At 42.0% G+C, this 19,184-nt stretch overlaps 1 protein-coding gene across 1 annotated transcript in view; it reads left to right on the forward strand.

Moving 5' to 3' along the window:
* Grin2a (glutamate ionotropic receptor NMDA type subunit 2A) overlaps positions 1-19,184 on the forward strand; it is a 410,069-nt gene that overhangs the window by 332,323 nt on the left and 58,562 nt on the right. Inside the window, exon 11 of the mRNA XM_032914126.1 lies at positions 7,640-7,800. Coding sequence (XP_032770017.1) covers positions 7,640-7,800 — 161 coding nt within the window. The remainder of the gene's footprint in view (positions 1-7,639; positions 7,801-19,184) is intronic.

The following is a 19,184-nucleotide window of genomic DNA, read 5'->3' on the forward strand; positions in this document are numbered from 1 at the left end:
CAGCAGAGATTTTCTGTCTCGTGTGTGGGGATAATTTGTCTCTTTATAAAACCTCCCTGTCGCATCTTGTTGACATAAGTCTGCATCTACCCGTTCGGCATTCATCTACAAACTGCTGAGTAGAAAGTCAGCCCGCCCCGTGAAAAGCCGCTGCAGCTCATCCACAGCGCGCACTCCCAGAGAAAGAGGTACGTGGTGTCCTAGAACTGGAGAGAAGGCGGCGAGAGGTCAAAGATGGAGTCACCTTCGCAAAGGGCACTCGGGAGCGCCGCGCCTCTCTTAAGAGGCCAGGAAAGCTATCTGGAGTAGATGTCTTGCCATGCCAGCCTCCTCCCACGCATTCCCTCCATTTTCCTCACCAAAGCTCGCTCCACCACTCCCATATCTCCAACCTCATCCCCAGGCTGGTGCCCCCGGGCTTCCTGGGTCCTGTGTGGGGGCCATTTTACCCTAACTTCTTGTGGCTGCTCTTCCTTGAACTTCAGATTGAAGAAAAAAATATCAAGCCTGCTTAGAGATCTTTCCAGGCTACTGGGGTTAACCTGACAGACTGAGCCAGAGCTCTGGAGAAACTCGAGTTTTTAGCAGGAGAAGTAAACAATGCAGAATGAAACATCAGAGAAAAGGGATGTTTTAGGCGGGGAAGGATCTTAAGGGATTAAGTCGATAAGAATAAAGTTACCTCAGGAAGGAGGGGCTCAGAATTGGCCCATTTCATTCTGTCTCTCTGCCTCTCTCTCCCTCCCTCCCTCCCTTACCTCCCTCCCTCCCTTACCTCCCTCCCTCCCTCTGTCCCCTCCCCCCTCCCCTCCCTCCCTCCAGTAGTTGGATTGAGCCATGGATCACTTGTGTACTGCTACTGAGCTCTATCCCCAGCCTCCCTTTTAGTTTCTCTTGGGAAACTGGGTCTCACTACATTGCCCAGGCTGGCTGTGAACTCATTCCGCAGACCAGACAAGCTTCGAACTTGTAATCCTTATGTTTCAGTCTCTTGGGTAATTGGAATTAGAGGCTTGCAGTTCCAGACTTTGGAAGAAAAGGGTTTTTTGTTTTGTTTTGGTTTGGTTTGGTTTTTTTTGTAATAGTAATTTGGTACCTAGGGGGTGTTTGGTATCCAAGTGTTTGCCGAATGCCTAAATTCATATGTGCTATGTTAGATATGTGTACTCTGCTCTTGAGTCCACTGGAACCTTCTAGATCTGTGTGTCCCCCCCCCACCTCTGCTGGCTCTTTGCAAGCTTTGCTCATAGCAAGGGTCTTTATCACTGTGGTGGTAGAGTTGAGGTCACAGGTCACCTGTCAAGAGCACGAGCAGCACAAAAGTCTCTTCAGATGGACAGATGGTGGCATGTGGACTCCAGAGCTAGCCACAGAATCAAATAGAGACTATGGGACAGAACTGTGGCCAGCTTCCTGTCCCCCCTTTCTCTGATTAGTTCGTCATCCTTAAGTCATCTTCTGAAGCTTTGGCTCATGGTTCGGATGGGAGAACCCCATCTGAAGCAAGTGTCATCCATAGGCCACTGAAGTATTGCATCTAGAGGTAGAAAAGTTAGATCTCTGTCTCCTTTCTGCTAGGACTAGCCACACCATGTGACCTCACTGCTTGCTGGTTCTTCTCCGTAAATCTAGGACTCACTCTTTTGGAGAACGACACAGGATGCTAGAGCTGCACCTGTACACTAATTAGCTTTCTGTTGCCATGGCAAAACAGTGACCAAAAACAACAGAGAAGAGGGGTTCATCCATCACCAAGGAAAGGCAGGCACCGGGAGGCAAGAACAGAAGCAGAGACCATGGAGCAAGCTTCTTAATGGCTTGCTTCTAGGCTCAGGCTTACTTACTGTTCTTAGTTACAAGACCACCTGCTTGGGGTGGGCAGGACCCTGCTACATTGATTACCAAGTAGGGAAATGGCCCTCCCATTTCCACACACCAACCTGATGGAAGAGATTCCTCTTCCTAGGTTTGTTCACGTCAAGTTTATGAAAACTATGACAACTTTATGCCCTTTCAAGTTGTCTATAGGCACGAAACACCATTCAACAACTCTATTCTATGATAGGGTCAAAGACTCGATTCCTAGAGGAAGGGACTGGGAAAGGCAGTGGAGAACTCTACCCTGAACATGAGGCTCTTTCACAAAATCAGTTGAAAATCAATTTTGCTCTTTATCATGCTCCTGTGGGTGCAAGTGGAGGTCAGGGGTCAATGCCAATCGTCTTTCTCAGTCACTCTACATACTGATTTTGAAACAGGACCTCTTACTAAAACCAGGAGCTCACTGTTTAGAATACACTGACTGACCAGCAAGCTCCAGGTAACCCCTTGTTTCTACCCCCTCTTCTCTCCCTCAGTCCTATGGTTGTAGCTGTATGCTGCCATGTCCAACTCATTCATGCTTGCCAAGAATCCAGACTCAGGTCCTCAGGTTTGGGCAGCAGACACCTTACCTACCAAGCCATCTTCCCAGACCCTTTGTTCCTATTTTCAAAGACAAAGAGAAAGAAATCTCTTGCATTAATAGTTTGACATCTAAATAATATGGCCCCTTGTAAGAAAACTAATTTTAAGCACCAATCACATGCCTGACCTTTTCTGGTTCAGAGGTACCCGACAGCAGATGCTATAACCTCATGGGACCCAGCTTCACTTCCATACTCAGTGCATCAAATGCAAGCTGATAGCTCTTTTAATTAAATGTTTGATGCAATTCGATAAACAGAAATTTTCTGAGTAAATAATCTAATGCTCCTAGAAGATTAAGGACAGCTACATCAGGAAAGTTTGCAAAGTGTTAATCTACATTGTACCGTTTTAATATGGTACACAGGAGTTGTTTTGCTTCCTTGTTTTAATAACGAATACCTGAGTAACCCTTGGGTTTGAGAGGGTTTTTTTTTTTTTTCAACTATTGCTTACTGTGAAAGACAGTGTTTGAGGCCCATAGTGTGCTTAGATGAACCCGGGCTTAGGTAACGAGTAGGTGAGTCTGTGAAGGAAGCTTCCAGAGACTATAAAGGAAATCTGGAACGTTAGTGAGGACCCTTTCCAAAATACTGGGAATGACACTGACAGAGAATTCATCTCTGTGAGGAAGATCATCTTTTTTGGGATCAAACAGACCTGAGTTCAGATCTGAACCTCTGAGGGTCATAAGACTTCCCATATCTCAGTATCCTCAGGGATCAATTTACAAACAAAAGAATATTGCTAGTTCTGCTCTGGGAAGGTGGATATGAGGATTAGGAATAATCTTCTTACCATGTGTAGGCTACTTGTGTTATTTCCTCCTTCACACTTCCTTCCACTTCCCCCTCCTTCCTTCTCATCCTCCTCCCTCTTCCTTGTCATTGTCGTCATTACCACCTTGTTTAAACTATTTCACTTCTGGAGCCTGGGAAGTTATTGTTCAGGTTGAGACCCCTGAAACTGCCCATGCAGGGTCTTAGGGGCATCCCAGGCAGGAGAGCTGCTTGCTTTTTCTCAGAGTCTAGAGTCTAGGTGTCTTGGTGGTGGAGGGAGGCCACAGTCTTAGCAGGGAGGTCTCTGTTCCAATCTCCTCCCTGGAAGACTCTCTGGTTGGTTTCTCATGTGCTGAAGAGATAGCTTGGCCCTTAAAGGGCTTCTCTTGCAGTGCACTAAGATCTGAGCTCTGTTCTTAGAACCTGTGCCAAAAAGGCCAGGCATGGTGACACAAGCTCATTATCCCAGTGCTGGGAGGGACCACCTAGTTGGTCTTTATTGCTCACTGGCCAACCAACTGGCCTGCATGAAGTGTCCCAGGCTAGTGGAAATTCTTTCTTTGAAAAGAGGATGGCCTCTGAGGGCCACACTGACCACACTGGACATTCCCTCTGACCTCAACATGCACTGCACTCATGTACATGTGTGCCTGTACACACATGATTAGCTCAAACACACAGTTATGAGGTATTATTGATTTACAGTCATGGGAAACCCACCTCTCCTAATCTACAGCTTGGGCTTAGGCTTCATAAGGATACATGATGAAGAAATGCCCTGGTTAATTGTCGAATTTATTTTGCAAATTATATCTCTCAGCTTTGTGTCTGTATCTTCCATCATAAATGCTTATAGCTTATTTGCTTAGATGACCTCCAAACCTGTTCTCAGACTGAACAGATGAAAGATAATTAGGAAAAGATTCTGTGTTTTCCACACTGAAAGAAGACTGACTAAAGCTACGCTGGGTGATGAGAGTCACCAAGAACAACACACATGTGACCACTGTGGAACATGGAATATGATGTGCATGAAGCAACCGAGTTACATGCCAATTCAAGCATGTTATGAGTATTTCCCAAAGTTATGCACAGTGTACAGATGAGAGAAACAGGCTCCGTGGGCTTCATGGACTGCTCTAAACAACCTAGTTCCCAAGTGGGAGATGAGGAACCTTGAGGAGCTGGGAGGAGCTTTCCTGGTCGGGACCGTGTGATGATGCTCTGTGGTCCTAATGACGTGGGAGGCTCTGCATGAAGCCACAACCCCTGCTCTCTGCAAGAGTGGGTGCCTGGCTGGTGGCAAGTCTCACGAGCATCATTCTCGTAGGAAACATGAGCCATCTATAGTATGGATCTAGTTGAGAAGAGGAGCCATTCAAGACCTTAACTTTTCAGGCTGAGGGGGTGGTCATCACTCTCCAGTGAGCCACCAAATTTATGAAAAGGTTGGAATCTTTGAAACAATCTGTGGATGGATGATAGTGATAGTTACATAAAGTAAGTATGTTTAATGCCAGTGAAGGATACATTTAAAATGTTCTATGTCCTATGTTCTATCTATTTCAATTTTAAAATATATGAATGTACTTTGAAATCCAGAAAAATTCAGCATTGTGCCATCATGTGTTTTACATATAGAATGGTGTGTGTGTGTGTGTGTGTGTGTGTGTGTGTGTGTGTGTGTGTGTGTGTGTGTACAGGAAATGATGAAAAGTGTATGGCAAATTATTTAAAACTGGGACAGTCTTTGCTCTAGCGAGGAAGGTTTCTGGGTGTTGGGGCTGACTGATTGGGGTTGTTGCTGATGCCTGAGGATGTGGGGGCCTCACAGAGACTTAGGATTTGTCTGTCTCTGTGCAAATCCGAGGGATATACATCTTCCTGCTATATCTCTGCTACAGTTGAAGAATGGAGTGGAAGGCTTTTGGTCCAATAGACCATTTCTCCATGTGTCTGGGGATTGGAGGTGGCTGTCACAGCACCGAGATTTATGGGTAGTGCTATGAGAACTGTTTCCCCAGAGCCTCTGGCTGTGGAACAAGGCAGCCCTGACTGGTTCTCTTCTAGTGATGAGAAAGGTTGCTGTGTGGCAGAGTGAGGAGCCTTATGGTGCGCTCTCTCTCTCTCTCTCTCTCTCTCTCTCTCTCTCTCTCTCATATTCACACACACCCATATGTATATGTGTTCATATATCATATAATACATGCATACACATACATATATGTATGTGAATGAGCATGTACATATACACATATATGTGAATATACATCCTTGCACATACATGCACACACAAGCATACACAATGCATTCACATACATATACATATGTAATATACACATGCATGCCATATATACATGTGCACACACACACAATGCAAAGTGAAATCAGGCAGGAGACTTTAAATCAGACAATGGGTGCCCCTCCCCATCCCAAATGCAGTTACTGCTGCCAATTCTGCTGCAGCATGTCTCATTTACAAAAAAATCATCTTCATCTAGAACTTGTAATTAACAGTAAAAGAAGTGGGAGTTCTGGAAGCAAGACTAGCACCTCTGTTTGGTCTCTGTCTTGAGCAAACGTGGATGCTTTCCCTGGATATTCTGTTTTATGGAAAGCATGCAGACCTGCCAGACCCCACGAACTGTGGTCTAAGAATTAGCGCTGGTTTGCTGGAAATTCTCTTACCCTTTCAGAATCTCCAGATCCTCATCAAAATTTTATATACTTTTGAGACAATGTCTTGATATGTGACCCAGGTTAGCCTTGAACTTGTGGCCCTCCTGCCTCTGCCCGAATGCTATGATATGGATGTGGACCAACATGCCTGCCTTTTACACGGGTCATATATTTGAAGCCTCAGTTTCCTCATATACAAAAAGAAGTTGTAAAATTAACCTCATACCTGAGATGCAGTGAGGTCACATGACCAATACCTTTAGAAGTTTGGGGCACACTGCTATCCCTTTGTAAGCCCTGGGGAAACGTCAGTCATTACAAAATAACTGAACTGACAAAACATGGGTCATTGTGATTATTACCCTCTAGTTTCATAACTCACAGTCTATAGGAAAATACAGCTTGGGCTATTGCTTCTGCCCACAATGAACAGAGGTACTGAAGTATTAGTGTCTTGTCTGCTGCTACTGAAGAAAGTTCCATTCTTCAGTTTTCATAATAACTCTATAAGGGAACTGCTGGTACGGTCTCTACTGCAGATTTGAAAGACACATGGGAGACAGGAGGGCATGAAATGACTTACCCATGGTCCCTAGTTGGGAAGGGACAGTCTTAGCTAAGTCTCATGGCCCTGCCTGTGTTGTCTCTAGGGACAATTGTAGACTTAGGATGCAGGCTATACCAGCTGACTTCTAATTGAATCAAATCCCCTAAAACATCATCTGAGCATATTTTGTACATAAAATGTTCTAAGCAAACCTTTTATGGTGAACAATTCATGCTATCCTAATAAAATGTGAACATGATGCTGAAGTGATGTCTCAGACAGCCAAGTGCCTTGCAGGCATGAGGATCCAAGTTTTGTCTCCCAGAACTCTATACACACTATAACTGTTTGGAAAGTTCCAGGTTCAGTGAAAGACTCTGTGTCAAAACACAAGGTAGATTTTGTCTTGAGAAAGGATGACTAAGATTGATATCTGCCCTGCAGATGCAGGCACATACATTTGTATCTGTGCACACACACACACACACACACACACACACACACACACACACACACACACACACACAGTACGGACAGGAAAGAATCATGGAGCACAGAAAACGTCCATGAAACCCGAGTATCAGGAAGCAGTTAGTGGGGGCTTTCGATCATAAACTTACCCCAGGTCGGCCACAAGCCAGGCATTGTGGCTGGTAAACTGTTAGGACTCCACTGCCTGTGTAAATGGTTGACTGGAGGATGAATGAGTCATAGGATATGGCCATTTTCTGGAGCTGAGATCAAGGTATGATTGGTAGTAATCGCAGAAGGAAAGACTGTCACAAAACAAATAGTTGACTTTGTATAAAGTAGACCCTCAGCTCTTGCAGCATACCTTGGTGCCAACTATTTGCCTAGCATGGTGCTAATTTAATGGCCCTGGAAAGCTAACCCCAGCAAATATTCATTGAGCAATAGACCAAGCCCTAATCTTACTTCTGGCGAACAGAATAGAAAATGGAATAAAAAAATACAAGGCAGATGCTGTCCCACCTCCCTAGAGATCACAGGCCCATAGAAGACATGGCTGGGCACAAAGAGCCTGAGCAGATCTCTTTTGCTGTTCTGTACTGCTACATGTTGAATGGCTGCCACTGTGTGAATGAATGCTCACTGATGTTTTCTCTCTCTCCCTTTCACCTTTTCCTCCCCTAACTGCCCCCTACAGTTCCAGAGACCTCATGACTATTCTCCACCTTTCCGATTTGGGACAGTACCCAATGGAAGTACAGAGAGGAATATTCGTAACAACTACCCCTATATGCACCAATACATGACCAAATTCAACCAGAGGGGAGTGGAGGATGCCTTGGTCAGCTTGAAAACTGGGTAAGAACAATTGTTCCTTCTTCTCTGCAGGCATAGGCTCTTTAAACCTGACAGAAACAGACTCTGCATGGGTTGGTGCTTATCTGTGAGAATTTTCTGGAGAGGTACCGCAAGCTAGATGGCCCCCAGCAGAGGAGTGTTTGTGTTAATCTGATGAACATCATGGGCTTCCTGTTAAGAGAAAGCAACCAACAAAGTATGGTAATATGAAAATCCCAGAGGGGTTCCTTAAACTGATAAAGAAGTTGGTCCAACTCCATGGGATATCTTAGCCAAGTAGAAAGACCTAAAAAGGTTAAGAGCTTTAAAGAAAGGAAAACTAGATTTCCATTAGCTTATTTTGGGGAGGGTAAAGTGCTGGTAACAGCTTGACAGTAAATATTGATGAAGGTGGTGGGGATGATGTTCAGAGGCAAAGTCTGTGTCTAGAATGCAAAAGTCCTAATTTCACCCAGAAGACATTGAAGAAGGAATGGCGTGAGGAGAAAGAAAATAAGAAAGGAAAGACATAAGAACTCAAATGCTTTCTAAAGTCACAGCCAGAGATCTGGTCTACCCATTGACATGGGAGAAGGAAGCTGTTTTAGTCAAGGGTCTCTAGATTTTCACTCAGGTTGAGTATCCTGATACCAGCCCTGGTTCTGTAAGTACCATCCTTGGGGAATGTTTGCTCTGTTAATTTCTGGATAACTCCTTGGTTTGGGTATTTTCCACACATGAGTGCATCGACATTCATCATATATGTACATATATATATATATATATATACACACACATATGTTTATATTACTTATATATAAGTTCATATATATGTAAACACACACACACAACACACACACACACACACAGGAAATCTATTAAAATGGCTTACAGACTGTTGTCCAGTTAGTCAAACAATGGTTATCTTCTAATAGAAGGCCCAAGAATACAGTAATTGTTCAGTCCATGACATTGGATGTCTCAGCTGGTCTTCAGTATATGCTTGCTAGCAAGAACAAGAAGGCAAAGAGAACAAGGTTTTTTTCTTCCATGTTCTTTATGTAGGTTGCCAGTACAAAGTGTGGCTCAGACTAAATGTGTATCTTTCCACCTCAAAAGATCTGGATTAAATGTAGGTCTTCTTACTGAAAAGTATTTAATTAAGAAATAAAATCCTCACAGGCATTCCCAGTCAGTTGGTTTTTAGTTAATTATAGGTATGGTCAAGTTGACAACCAAGAATACTCATTATAAATTAACACCTTGACAACTTGATGTACAATCATATCTCCTTAAGTTATATTTTCATTTATGAGTGAAAACATCCAGGTCATCATTATGTCTAACATGATATAAATATTACTTGTACAACTGTAAATACATTGTAAATTTTGAAGTGGGTGGTAATATCACCTGAGGGACATTCTTTGAGTATCTAAAACTCAGCTATGATAACCACTGACATTCTCGTAATTGATATTATATGGTAAAGAAATAAGGGAAGAAAACATAAATATCTGTACAAACACATTCTTAGCAAAATATGACAGAAATGCTCAAGTCAATTATCCTCATTTATGCAACTGGTAACATCCTTGGATGGTATTAATAAGTACCCTCTTCTACTACCCATTCTGCATTTCCTCCACCCTCAGCAAGCAACTTGGTTCTAACCCTGACAGAGTGATCTATGGCTTCATTCCTGATGGGTCTGTGCCCTTTTTTATCTTGCCTGAAATAGTTTCCCATTGGCTTTAACCAAAAACCACCCTGTGGCAGTCTGAATATGGTTGGCCTAATAGTGCCAGGAAGTAGCACTATTAGGAGGTGTGGTCTTGTTGGAGAGAGTGTGTCACTGTGGGTATGGGCTTTGAGAGGCTTTCTTCCTAGCTGCCTAGAAGCCAGTCTGCTCCTGTTTGCCTTCAGAACAGGATATAGAACTCTCAGCTCCTCCAGCGACATGACTACCTGGACGCTGTCATGTTTTCTGCCATGATAATGGACTGAACCTCTAATCCTGTAAGCCAGCCCCAGTGAAATGTCCTTTATAATTTATGAGTTGCCTTGGTCATGGTTTCTCTTCACAGCAATAAAGTCCTAAGACAGAAGTTGATATCAGGAGTTGGATACTGCTGTGATAGGCCTGACCATGTTTTTGTTTGGAGGAGTGTGGATTTTGGAACATTGGATTTGAAAAGCCATGGAGTGCTTTAAGTGGGACATTCTGGTAGTAGTATGGAAGACATTGGTGCTGAGGGTGATTTGAACTCTGGAGATCATTCTTAGGATGCTTTGGTGAAAAATGTCTCTGCCTTTGCCTGTGTCTGAAGAGTCTACCAGAGGCTAAGCTAAACAGATTTAGATTCATTGTGTTGGCAAAAGAGGTCTCAAATCAACCAAATGTAGACTGTGGTTCATTCTTATGAATGGCATTCTAATAAAACATAGCAAGCTTACAAAGAAGAAATACAAAATGTATGTTTAGGTAATAAAGGGGCACCAGTAAGTGAAACGGAGCTGAATCCTGTGTTCAAAAAGATAAACACATTAAGAAAGTAGTGACTTCAGGGCAAGATCCCACCCAGCTAAGTTTATTGTTTATGTATTTGCAGTTGAACAAGGAATAGTTATGTCGTGTTAGGCACTATTACCTGACTATTATTTTCATTTCTACTTTTATTCTGGGATTAACTACATTCTGGAAATGGAGGACCCAGACTTTCGATCTGCATCTGGAGGAATAGTGGCCATGAAAAGATCAGGGCCAGGCATGATAGTACATGCAGGCCTTTAATCCAAGGAAAAGCCTGGCATAGAGCAAGTTCCAAGTAGAGAAAAGCTTAGGTTCAGATGTGGTGATACACACCTTTAATCCCAGCACTCAGGAGACAGAGCCACACAGATCCCTGATTTCAAGGTAAAGCTACAGAACAAGTTCCAGGACAGCCAAGTTTAGGCAGTGAAGGACCTGGGAAACAGAAAGCTGGTGATAATGTAATAGAACAAGAGAGCCATGTTCCGGCTCCTGCAAGCAGTAGAACACAGCAGCTTTGGTCATGTGTCTCTGGCTTTAGAGAAAAATATAGAAGGGACTACTGGGGCAGTTGATGCTGGTTAACTGGAGCTAAGACATTAGTGGTAATTAAGAAGAGACCGGCATCACTGAGGTGAAATCTTTTGGGAAGTGTTTTCTGAAAGCACAAGGAATCTGTGTCCTAGAGATAGCCAAGGTTGTGCCTCATTCTGTTGCTGGACTTGGTAATATGTAAGAATCAACCAAGTGGTTCTGGTTTTGATGGCATGAAGTGGTCATGGAAAGCAGCGGAGGCTTGGCACTGAGAGAGGCCAGGGCATTCCACTGATGAATGTGCAGTCTCAGTTGCACTTGACTGCCCAGACCTGAAGGGGCCATGCAAAGAAGCTGAGACTTGGCACCATGAAGGGAAATTATGAGAGGCTATTGGTGAAGCCCAGTTGAAGAGGAGGATCCTGGCTATGGGAGAAATTATACTATATGTTGGCCAGTCAAAGAATATACCACATTCCAGAGAATCCTGCCTCAGCCCTAAAAGCTGTTGCTACCTAATTGTCATTGTAACTGTGACATCAGGCCGTCTGCTTCAGGATGGTGGGAAACAAGGTAAAATCAGTGCATTCCATGATCATGGGGCCATTGTCGTACTTCAATACCTGTGACATGAGTTCCATGGTCAGAAACTATCCTGCATGGAATACCATGATGATGGATAAGGCATTCTGTAAGTCTATGGATTCTGTAAGTGTCTTGGCAGAAGCATTACATTAGGAAAGGCAAATCCATAACCAGAATGAGTATCTACTCCAGTAATGACAAAGCATGTCCTTTCCATGAAGGAAGTGGTCCAATGTAGTCAACGTGGAACTGGATCACTGACTCTGGGGAATGGTGCTGTATCTGGGCTCAGTATTGGTCTTCGATGTTAGTAGATCAAGCTGTCAGAAGCAGCTGTAGTCAGGTCAGTCTCTGGAACCCACACATGCACTCACAGACGAGTATCTGCACATACAAGTGCACATACATACACACAGAGAAGATACCTCAGGGTGAGGAGTTGGTTCAGCTGGTTAAAGCATTTGCCACACAAACATGAATAGCTGTATCTGATTCAAAGGAATCTATGTTCATTTGTCTTTTTAAAAGCCAGGTGTGGTGGCATTTGAAATCCTAGTACAGTCATGATGGTGGTGGTGGTGGGAGGTGGTGGTTGGTTGTAGAGATGGTGGTGGTGGTGAAGGAGATGGTGGTGGTGGTGGTGGTGGTGATGGTGGTGGTGGAGGAGGAGATGGTAGTGGTGGTGGTGGAGATGGTAGTGGTGGTGGGTTCATTTGAACAATCTGATACTGAGCTCTGGCTGCCACGTGTATGTGACATACATGAATGTACCCTCCCCAAGCCCCCACACATAAGAGAAAGAAAGCTACCACATTCAGTGGTCCTAAGCTCGGGCTCTGGAGACAGGCACTGCCTCTTCCTACTGTTAATCCTGTGACTTTTGTGTATGACCTTTATTTAATCATCCTGAGCCTCGCACTTAAAGTGGAAATAATCACAGAATTCTGTGACAAACAAGATGGACGAATGTGTTAGAGAAGGCATTTTGGGTAGCACCTGGCAGAAGATGGTACTTATTGTTATTGCTGTCATTTGTTACAAAGGTTAAATTCCATTTGCACATCTTCAAAAAGTCAGGGATGTGTGAAATACAATTTAGAAGGATTTCATTAAAATGATTTCATTTTAAATGAAGGAGTTTTATAATGAGAGAAGTTTTGATTATCTAGAAAATTAGCTTCAGTGGGGACTCAGTCTTCTGGGGCTTCTGAGCCTGACATGTGACTGCAGGTAGTCTCCTCACAGGTCGTCAGCTGTTTCTTCTTGCTACTTACTTTGAGGGAACTAAGAAGCCCCTCCACCCTGTCAAACCAAACACAGATCTATGCACGGCTCCTCAGGAGTACTGTCAGAGAGCATTCTACCCTATCAGGCCTGCGTTTTCAATTTGATCGGTATCTTAGCCAGACAGGAAGAACATTTCTTCTGAAGAGAAGCCCATGACTTATGCAAAACTCACACATGGCTTGTTCTGGCTTGGAATGACTTAAAAACCGTTTTAAATGCACAACAACATAAAAAGTCAGATGTTCAGTGAATTGTCCGATGGCTCTGTACTAACGTTGCAGATTAGTGGTCCATGGCAGTAGCCACCCACACCGTCTTTAGCATCATCTTCCAACCACTCTTGCTGCTTCCAGAGCCGAAGGACAGTTGCTGCTGTAAGAACCCATAAACAACGTCAGTCTGCTCATTCCATTTTCTGTCTGTCCTCCTTAGCACAGCATTCTGAGTGTGAGGCTCTTGCAATGAGTCCTAGGTTTCATTTCTCACGGCAGTGTAGAGTCTCATGAATGGCACACTTGACAAGTTTATCTTTCCTTCTCAGTCTTGGTGAATGCTTGAGTCCTGTCCTGCTTGGATCCCTTTCTAGGGATACCCTTGTGTGTGCTTTGGTTTGCACATGCTTCTCTTTGTGGGCATTGCTGGGGCATGGAGTGTGTATAGATTCAAGTTATCAAATACCACAGAAGAATTTTTATGACTTAGCCATGGTGTGAGTTTTTTTCTAAAGGTTCTTTTCACAAATATCTACGGTATTGCTTCAGATGGACAGACAGACCATGAACATAGCATGGATAATATCATTGAAGGCTATCTGGATTCTTGTTGCCCATTTGTCACCCAGAACCCAAAAATGGGTTATTTTCCTTCATTTTAAAAGGTATACTGGAATGAACTAGAAAATATCCTGAGTGAAGTAACTCAATCACAGAAAAACACACTTGGTATGCACTCATTGATAAGTGGATATTAGCCAAAAAGCTCAAATTACCCAAGATGCAACCCACAGACCACAGGAAGCTCAAGAAGAAGATGACCTAAATGCGGATGCTTTCACTCCTTCTTAAAAGGGGAAAAAATATCAATAGGAGGGGATATGAAAGCAAAGTTTAGAGCAGCAACTCAAGGAATGGCCATTCAGATCCTGACACACATATGGCCCATGTATATACAGCCACCAAACCTAGATAAGATGGATAAAGCTAAAAAATGCATGCTGAAAGGGACTGGATACAGATCTCTCCTGAGAGACACATCCCGAGCATGTCCAATACAGAGGTCAATGCTAGCAGCAAACCACCGAACTGAGAACAGGACCCCCTTGGGGGAAATTAGAGGAAAGACTGAAAGAGCTGAAGGAGCTTGCAACTCCGTAAAAACAACAATGCCAACCAACCAGAGCTTCCAGGGACTAAACCACTACCGAAAGACTGTACATGGACTGACCCAGGGCTCCAGCTGCATATGCAGCAGAGAATAGCCTTGTTGGGGCACCAGTGGAAGGGGAAGCCCTTGGTCCTGCCAAGGTTGGGCCCCCAGTGCAGGGGAATATGGGGGGGCAGTAAGAGGGATGTATAGGGGGAATATACATATGGGGGAGGGGGAGGGGAGGGAATGAGGGCTTATGAACAGGAAACCAGGAAGGGGAATAACATTTGAAATGTAAGTAAAGAAATATATCTAATAAAAAATTTTTAAAGGTGTGCAATATTAAAAATAAAGTATTACAGAAGCAGAAACCAGTCATGGTCACAAATTGTACAAATTGTTTCCTGAGAGCCATATAATTATGACATCCATCTTGGAAAACATGGGCAGATGGTGGTCTGCCCTGGATTCGATTTCCCATGTAAGGGCTGCTTTGGGTTGTTCCTTCAAACCCAGAAGCAGGAGCTAAAGGGACATGAATTACTCCTTCAGTGACAACTGTAAGATAGGTCGTTAGGGATGAGAGCTCAGCAGGGCTCTGCCATGAAGACTTGCACTAACTGGGGTTAATGCTGTTAGAATGTGTTTTGAATAAACTCCATTGTTAATTGAATAAATTAAGGTTTGAATGGGTAATACACTTGTATATTTCAAAATTTTTAAAAATCAGTATGTTGCAAGCCTTTCATCCCAGTTCTGCAGGAAGAACATCAATTTGAGGCCTGACTTTATGAAATGAGTTCAAGACTACCCTTGGCAACTTAGTGATACCCTGTCTCCAAATAAGAAGGAAAAAGAGGGATGGGGGTATAGTTCAGTGATAGAGCATAAAAGAAATAGGTTCACTGTCCTGTGTCACCCACAACAGAACATACATGAAAAAACAAACAGCTAAATTCTTCTCCATGCTATTCTTTCTCTGCATCGGACTCTTCCTCCATAGTAACCAAACACATTTACCCTATCTTCTATCCCCTGGCATCTTCCAGATTATTCTGTATCAGTGCATAAGCTTTCATCTGTAAAGGAGCTATGTTGTATTTATCTGATGCCTTATTGATAGAGAGTCGAGTCATCTCCAATATTTTGCTATTGCAAATAATTTTCCAATGGAGACTAGGCATACATATCTTGTGTAATGTAAAATTAACTTCTTGAAATAGTTGGTCAAGCATTACATATATTTTTAACTTTGGCAGATGTTGGCAAATTTCTTTTCTTTTCTTTTTTTTAGAAAAAAAATGTATATTTACCATGTAAGAGAAAGTCTATTTTTCCAAGGTGGTTACACACAGTTAAAAGGTGGTTACAGCACAATTCCCAGTTAACCTGACTGCTGGATCTACTAACATTAGAGACCAATATTGAGCCCCAGATATAGCACCATTCCCCAGGGTGACCAGTCATACAGATTTTTCACTTGCTTTGTTAGAGTTATACCAAGGTACTTTATATTGCATGTGGCTATTGTGAAGGGTCTTGTTTCCCTAATTTCTTTCTCAGCCTGTTTAGGTTTGTATAAAGGAAGGCTACTAGTTTGTTTAAATTAATTTTATATCCAGCCACTTTGCTGAAGTTTATCAAGTGTAGGAGTTCACTAGTAGAATTTTGGGGGCCGCTTAAGTATACTATCATATCATCTGAAAATAGTGATACCTTGACTTCTCCCTTTCCAATTTGTATCCCCTTGATCTCCCTTTGTTGTCTCATTGCTCTAGCTAGAATTTCAAGTACTATATTGAATAGATAAGGAGTGAGTGGGCAGCCTTGTCTAATCCCTAATTTTAGTGGGATTGCTTCAAGTTTCTCTCCATTTAATTTGATATTGTCTGTTGGTTTGCTGTATATTGCTTTTATTATATTTAGGTATGTCTATAAATTCCCAATCTCTCTAAGACTTTTAATATAAAGGGGTATTGGATTTTGACAAAGGTTTTTTCCACATCTAATGAGATGATCATGTGACTGTTCTTTGAGTTTGTTTATGTAGTAGATTACATTCTTGAACTATTGTATATTGAACCATCCCTGCATCCCTTGGATGAAGCCCACTTGATCATGGTGAATGATGATGTTTTTGATGTGTTCTTGAGTTTGGTATGCAAGAATTTTATTGAGCATTTTTGTATTGATATTCATAAGCAAAATTGGTCTGAAGTTTTCTTTCTTTGTTGGGTCTTTGCATGGTTTAGGTATCAGAGTAACTGTGGCTTCATGGACTGAATTACACAGTGTTCCTGCTGTTCCTGCTGTTCCTGTTGGTCCTGTTGTTCCTGTTGTGTGGAATAGTTTGAGGAGTATTTGTCTTAGATCTTCTTTAGAGGGCTGGTAGATTTCTGCACCAAAACCTTCTGACCCTGGACTTCTTTTGGTTGGGAAGTTTTTATCAGTGCTTCTATTTCTTTAAGGGTAATGGGACTGTTTAGACAGTCTATATGATCTTGATTTAATTTCAGTAAATGGCATCTGTCTTGAAAATCATTCATTTCATCTAGATTTTCTAGTTTTGTCAAGTATAGGCTTTTGTAGTAAAATCTGATCATCTTTCAAATTTCCTCATTTTCTATTGTTTCGTCTCCCTTTTCACTTCTGATTTTGTTATTTAGGATGCTATCACTGTACCTCTCAGTCAGTTTGGATAAGTGTTTGTCTATCTTATTTATTTTCTCAAGGAACCAGCTCTTGGTTGATTATTTGTATTGTTCTCTTTGTTTCTAATTTACTGATTTCAGCCCTGAGTTTGAGTCTTTCCTGCCATCTACACCTTTTTGGTGTGTTTGCTTCTTTTTGTTCTAGAGCGTTCAGATATACTGTTAAGATATAAGATCTCTCCAATTTATGAAGGCACTTAGTGCTATGGCTTTTCCTCTTAGCACTGCTTTCGGTGTGTCCCATAAGTTTGGGCATGCTTTGCCTTCATTTTCACTGAATTCTAGAAAGTCTTTCATTTCTTTCTTTATCTCTTCCCTGATGAAATGAAAATTAGAGAGTTGTTCAGTTTCCATGTGTATGTGGGCTTTCTGTTGTTTTTGTTGTTGTTGAAGACGGCCTTAGTCCATGGTGATCTGATAGGATGAATGGGATTATTTCAATCATCCTGTTGAAAGCTTGTTCTGTGTCTAATTATATGGTTAATTTTGGAGAAGGTTCCATACTGAGAAAAAGGTAGATTCTTTGATTTGGGGGTGAAGTGTTGTCTAGATATCTGTTAAATCTACTTGGCTAATAACTTAAGTTAGTTTCACTGTGTCTCTGTTTAGTTTCTGTTCCAATGACCTGTCCATGGGTGAGATTTGGGTATTGAAGTCTCTCATGATTATTGTGTGGGGCTCAATGTGTGCTTTGAGCTTTAGTAAGGTTTGTTTTACAAATGCAGATTCCCTTGTATTTTGGACATAGATGTTCAGAAATAAGATGTCATGTTAGTAGAGTTTTCATTTGATGAGTATGGAGTGTCTTTCCCCATCTTTTTTGATTACTTTTGGTTGAAAGTCTATTTTATTGGATATTACAATGTCTATTGCTGTTTGTTTCTTTGGACTGTTTGCTTAGCAAACCATTTTCAGCGCTCTAAGGAAGTATATGTGTTTGTTGCTAAGGTGAGTTTCTTTTGTGCAGCAGAATGATGGATCCTGCTTACATATCCAGTCTGTTAGTCTGTGTCTTTTTACTGGGGAATTGAGTCCATTGATGTTGAGAGATATTAAAGGTCAGTGATCGTTTGTCCCTGTTATTTTTGATATTGGATGTGTGTGTGTGTGTGTGTGTGTAGTGTGTGTGTGTGTGTGTGTGTGTGTGTGTGTGTGTGTGTGTTCCTCTTCTTTGGGGTTTGTTTTGAGATGATTAATTCCTTGTGTTTTCTTGTGTGTAGTTGCCTTCCTTATGTCGGAGTTCTCCCTCTAGTATCCTCTTTAGAGTGGACTAGTGGAAAGATGTTGTTTAAATTTGGTTTTGTCATGGAATATCTTTGTTTCTTCCTCCATGGTGATTGAGAGTTTTGCTGGGTATACTAGTCTGGGCTGGCATCTGTGGTCTCTTAGGGTCTGAATTACATCAATCTAGCATCTTCTGGCTTTAAGAATTTCTGTTGAGAAGTCTGATGCAATTCTGATAGGTCTGCCTTTGTATGTTACTTGGTCTTTTTCCCTCACAGCTTTCAACATTCTTCTTTGTTCTGTACATTTAGCATTTTGATTGTTATGTGTCAGGGGGATTATCTTTTCTGTTCCAATCTATTGGGTGTTCTGTAGGCTTCTTGTATGTTTATGGCCATCTCTTTCTTTAGGTTAGAGATGTTTTCTTCTATGATTTTGTTGGAGATGTTTTCTGGCTCTTTGAACTGAGACTTTTCTTCCTCTTCTATTCCTAATTTTCTTAGGTTTGGTCTTTTCGTTGTGTCCCAAACTTTCTGGATGTTCGGGTTAGGAACTTTTTACACTTTGCACTTTGCATTTCTTTGACCGATGTATCAATATCTTTTATTGTACCTTCTATGCCTGAGATTTTGTCTTCTATCTCTTGTACACTATTGGTGATGCATGCATCTGCAGATCCCCATCTCTTTCCTGGGTTTTCCATCTCCAGGCTTACCTCTATTTGTGATTTCTTCATTAAATCTATTTTCATTTTAAATCTTAGACTGTTTTGTTCAATTCCTTTACCTATTTGATTGTATTTTTCTGTATTTCTTAATGGATTTATTTGTTTCTTCTTTAAGGGCTTCTACCTGTTTTCCTGTGTTTTCTTGTATTTCTGGAGGGGAGTTATTTATATCCAACTTAAAGGTCTCTATCATTTTCATGAAATGAGATTTAAAGTCAGAATCTTGCTTTTCAGCTATGTTAGTGTATCCAAGACTTTCCATGGTAGGAAAACTGGATTATGATGGTGCCAAATTACATTGGCTTACTGCTGCTTCTGTTGTTGTGCTTGCATTTCACCAGCTGGTTACCTCTAGTGTGGTTACCTCTAGGGCTAACTGGCCTGCATGTTAATACCAGAAATAACCAGATACCTTTTTATCTATCTATCTATCTATCTA

Source organism: Rattus rattus, chromosome 9 (assembly GCF_011064425.1).
Source record: "Rattus rattus isolate New Zealand chromosome 9, Rrattus_CSIRO_v1, whole genome shotgun sequence".
Classification (NCBI taxonomy): domain Eukaryota; kingdom Metazoa; phylum Chordata; class Mammalia; order Rodentia; family Muridae; genus Rattus; species Rattus rattus.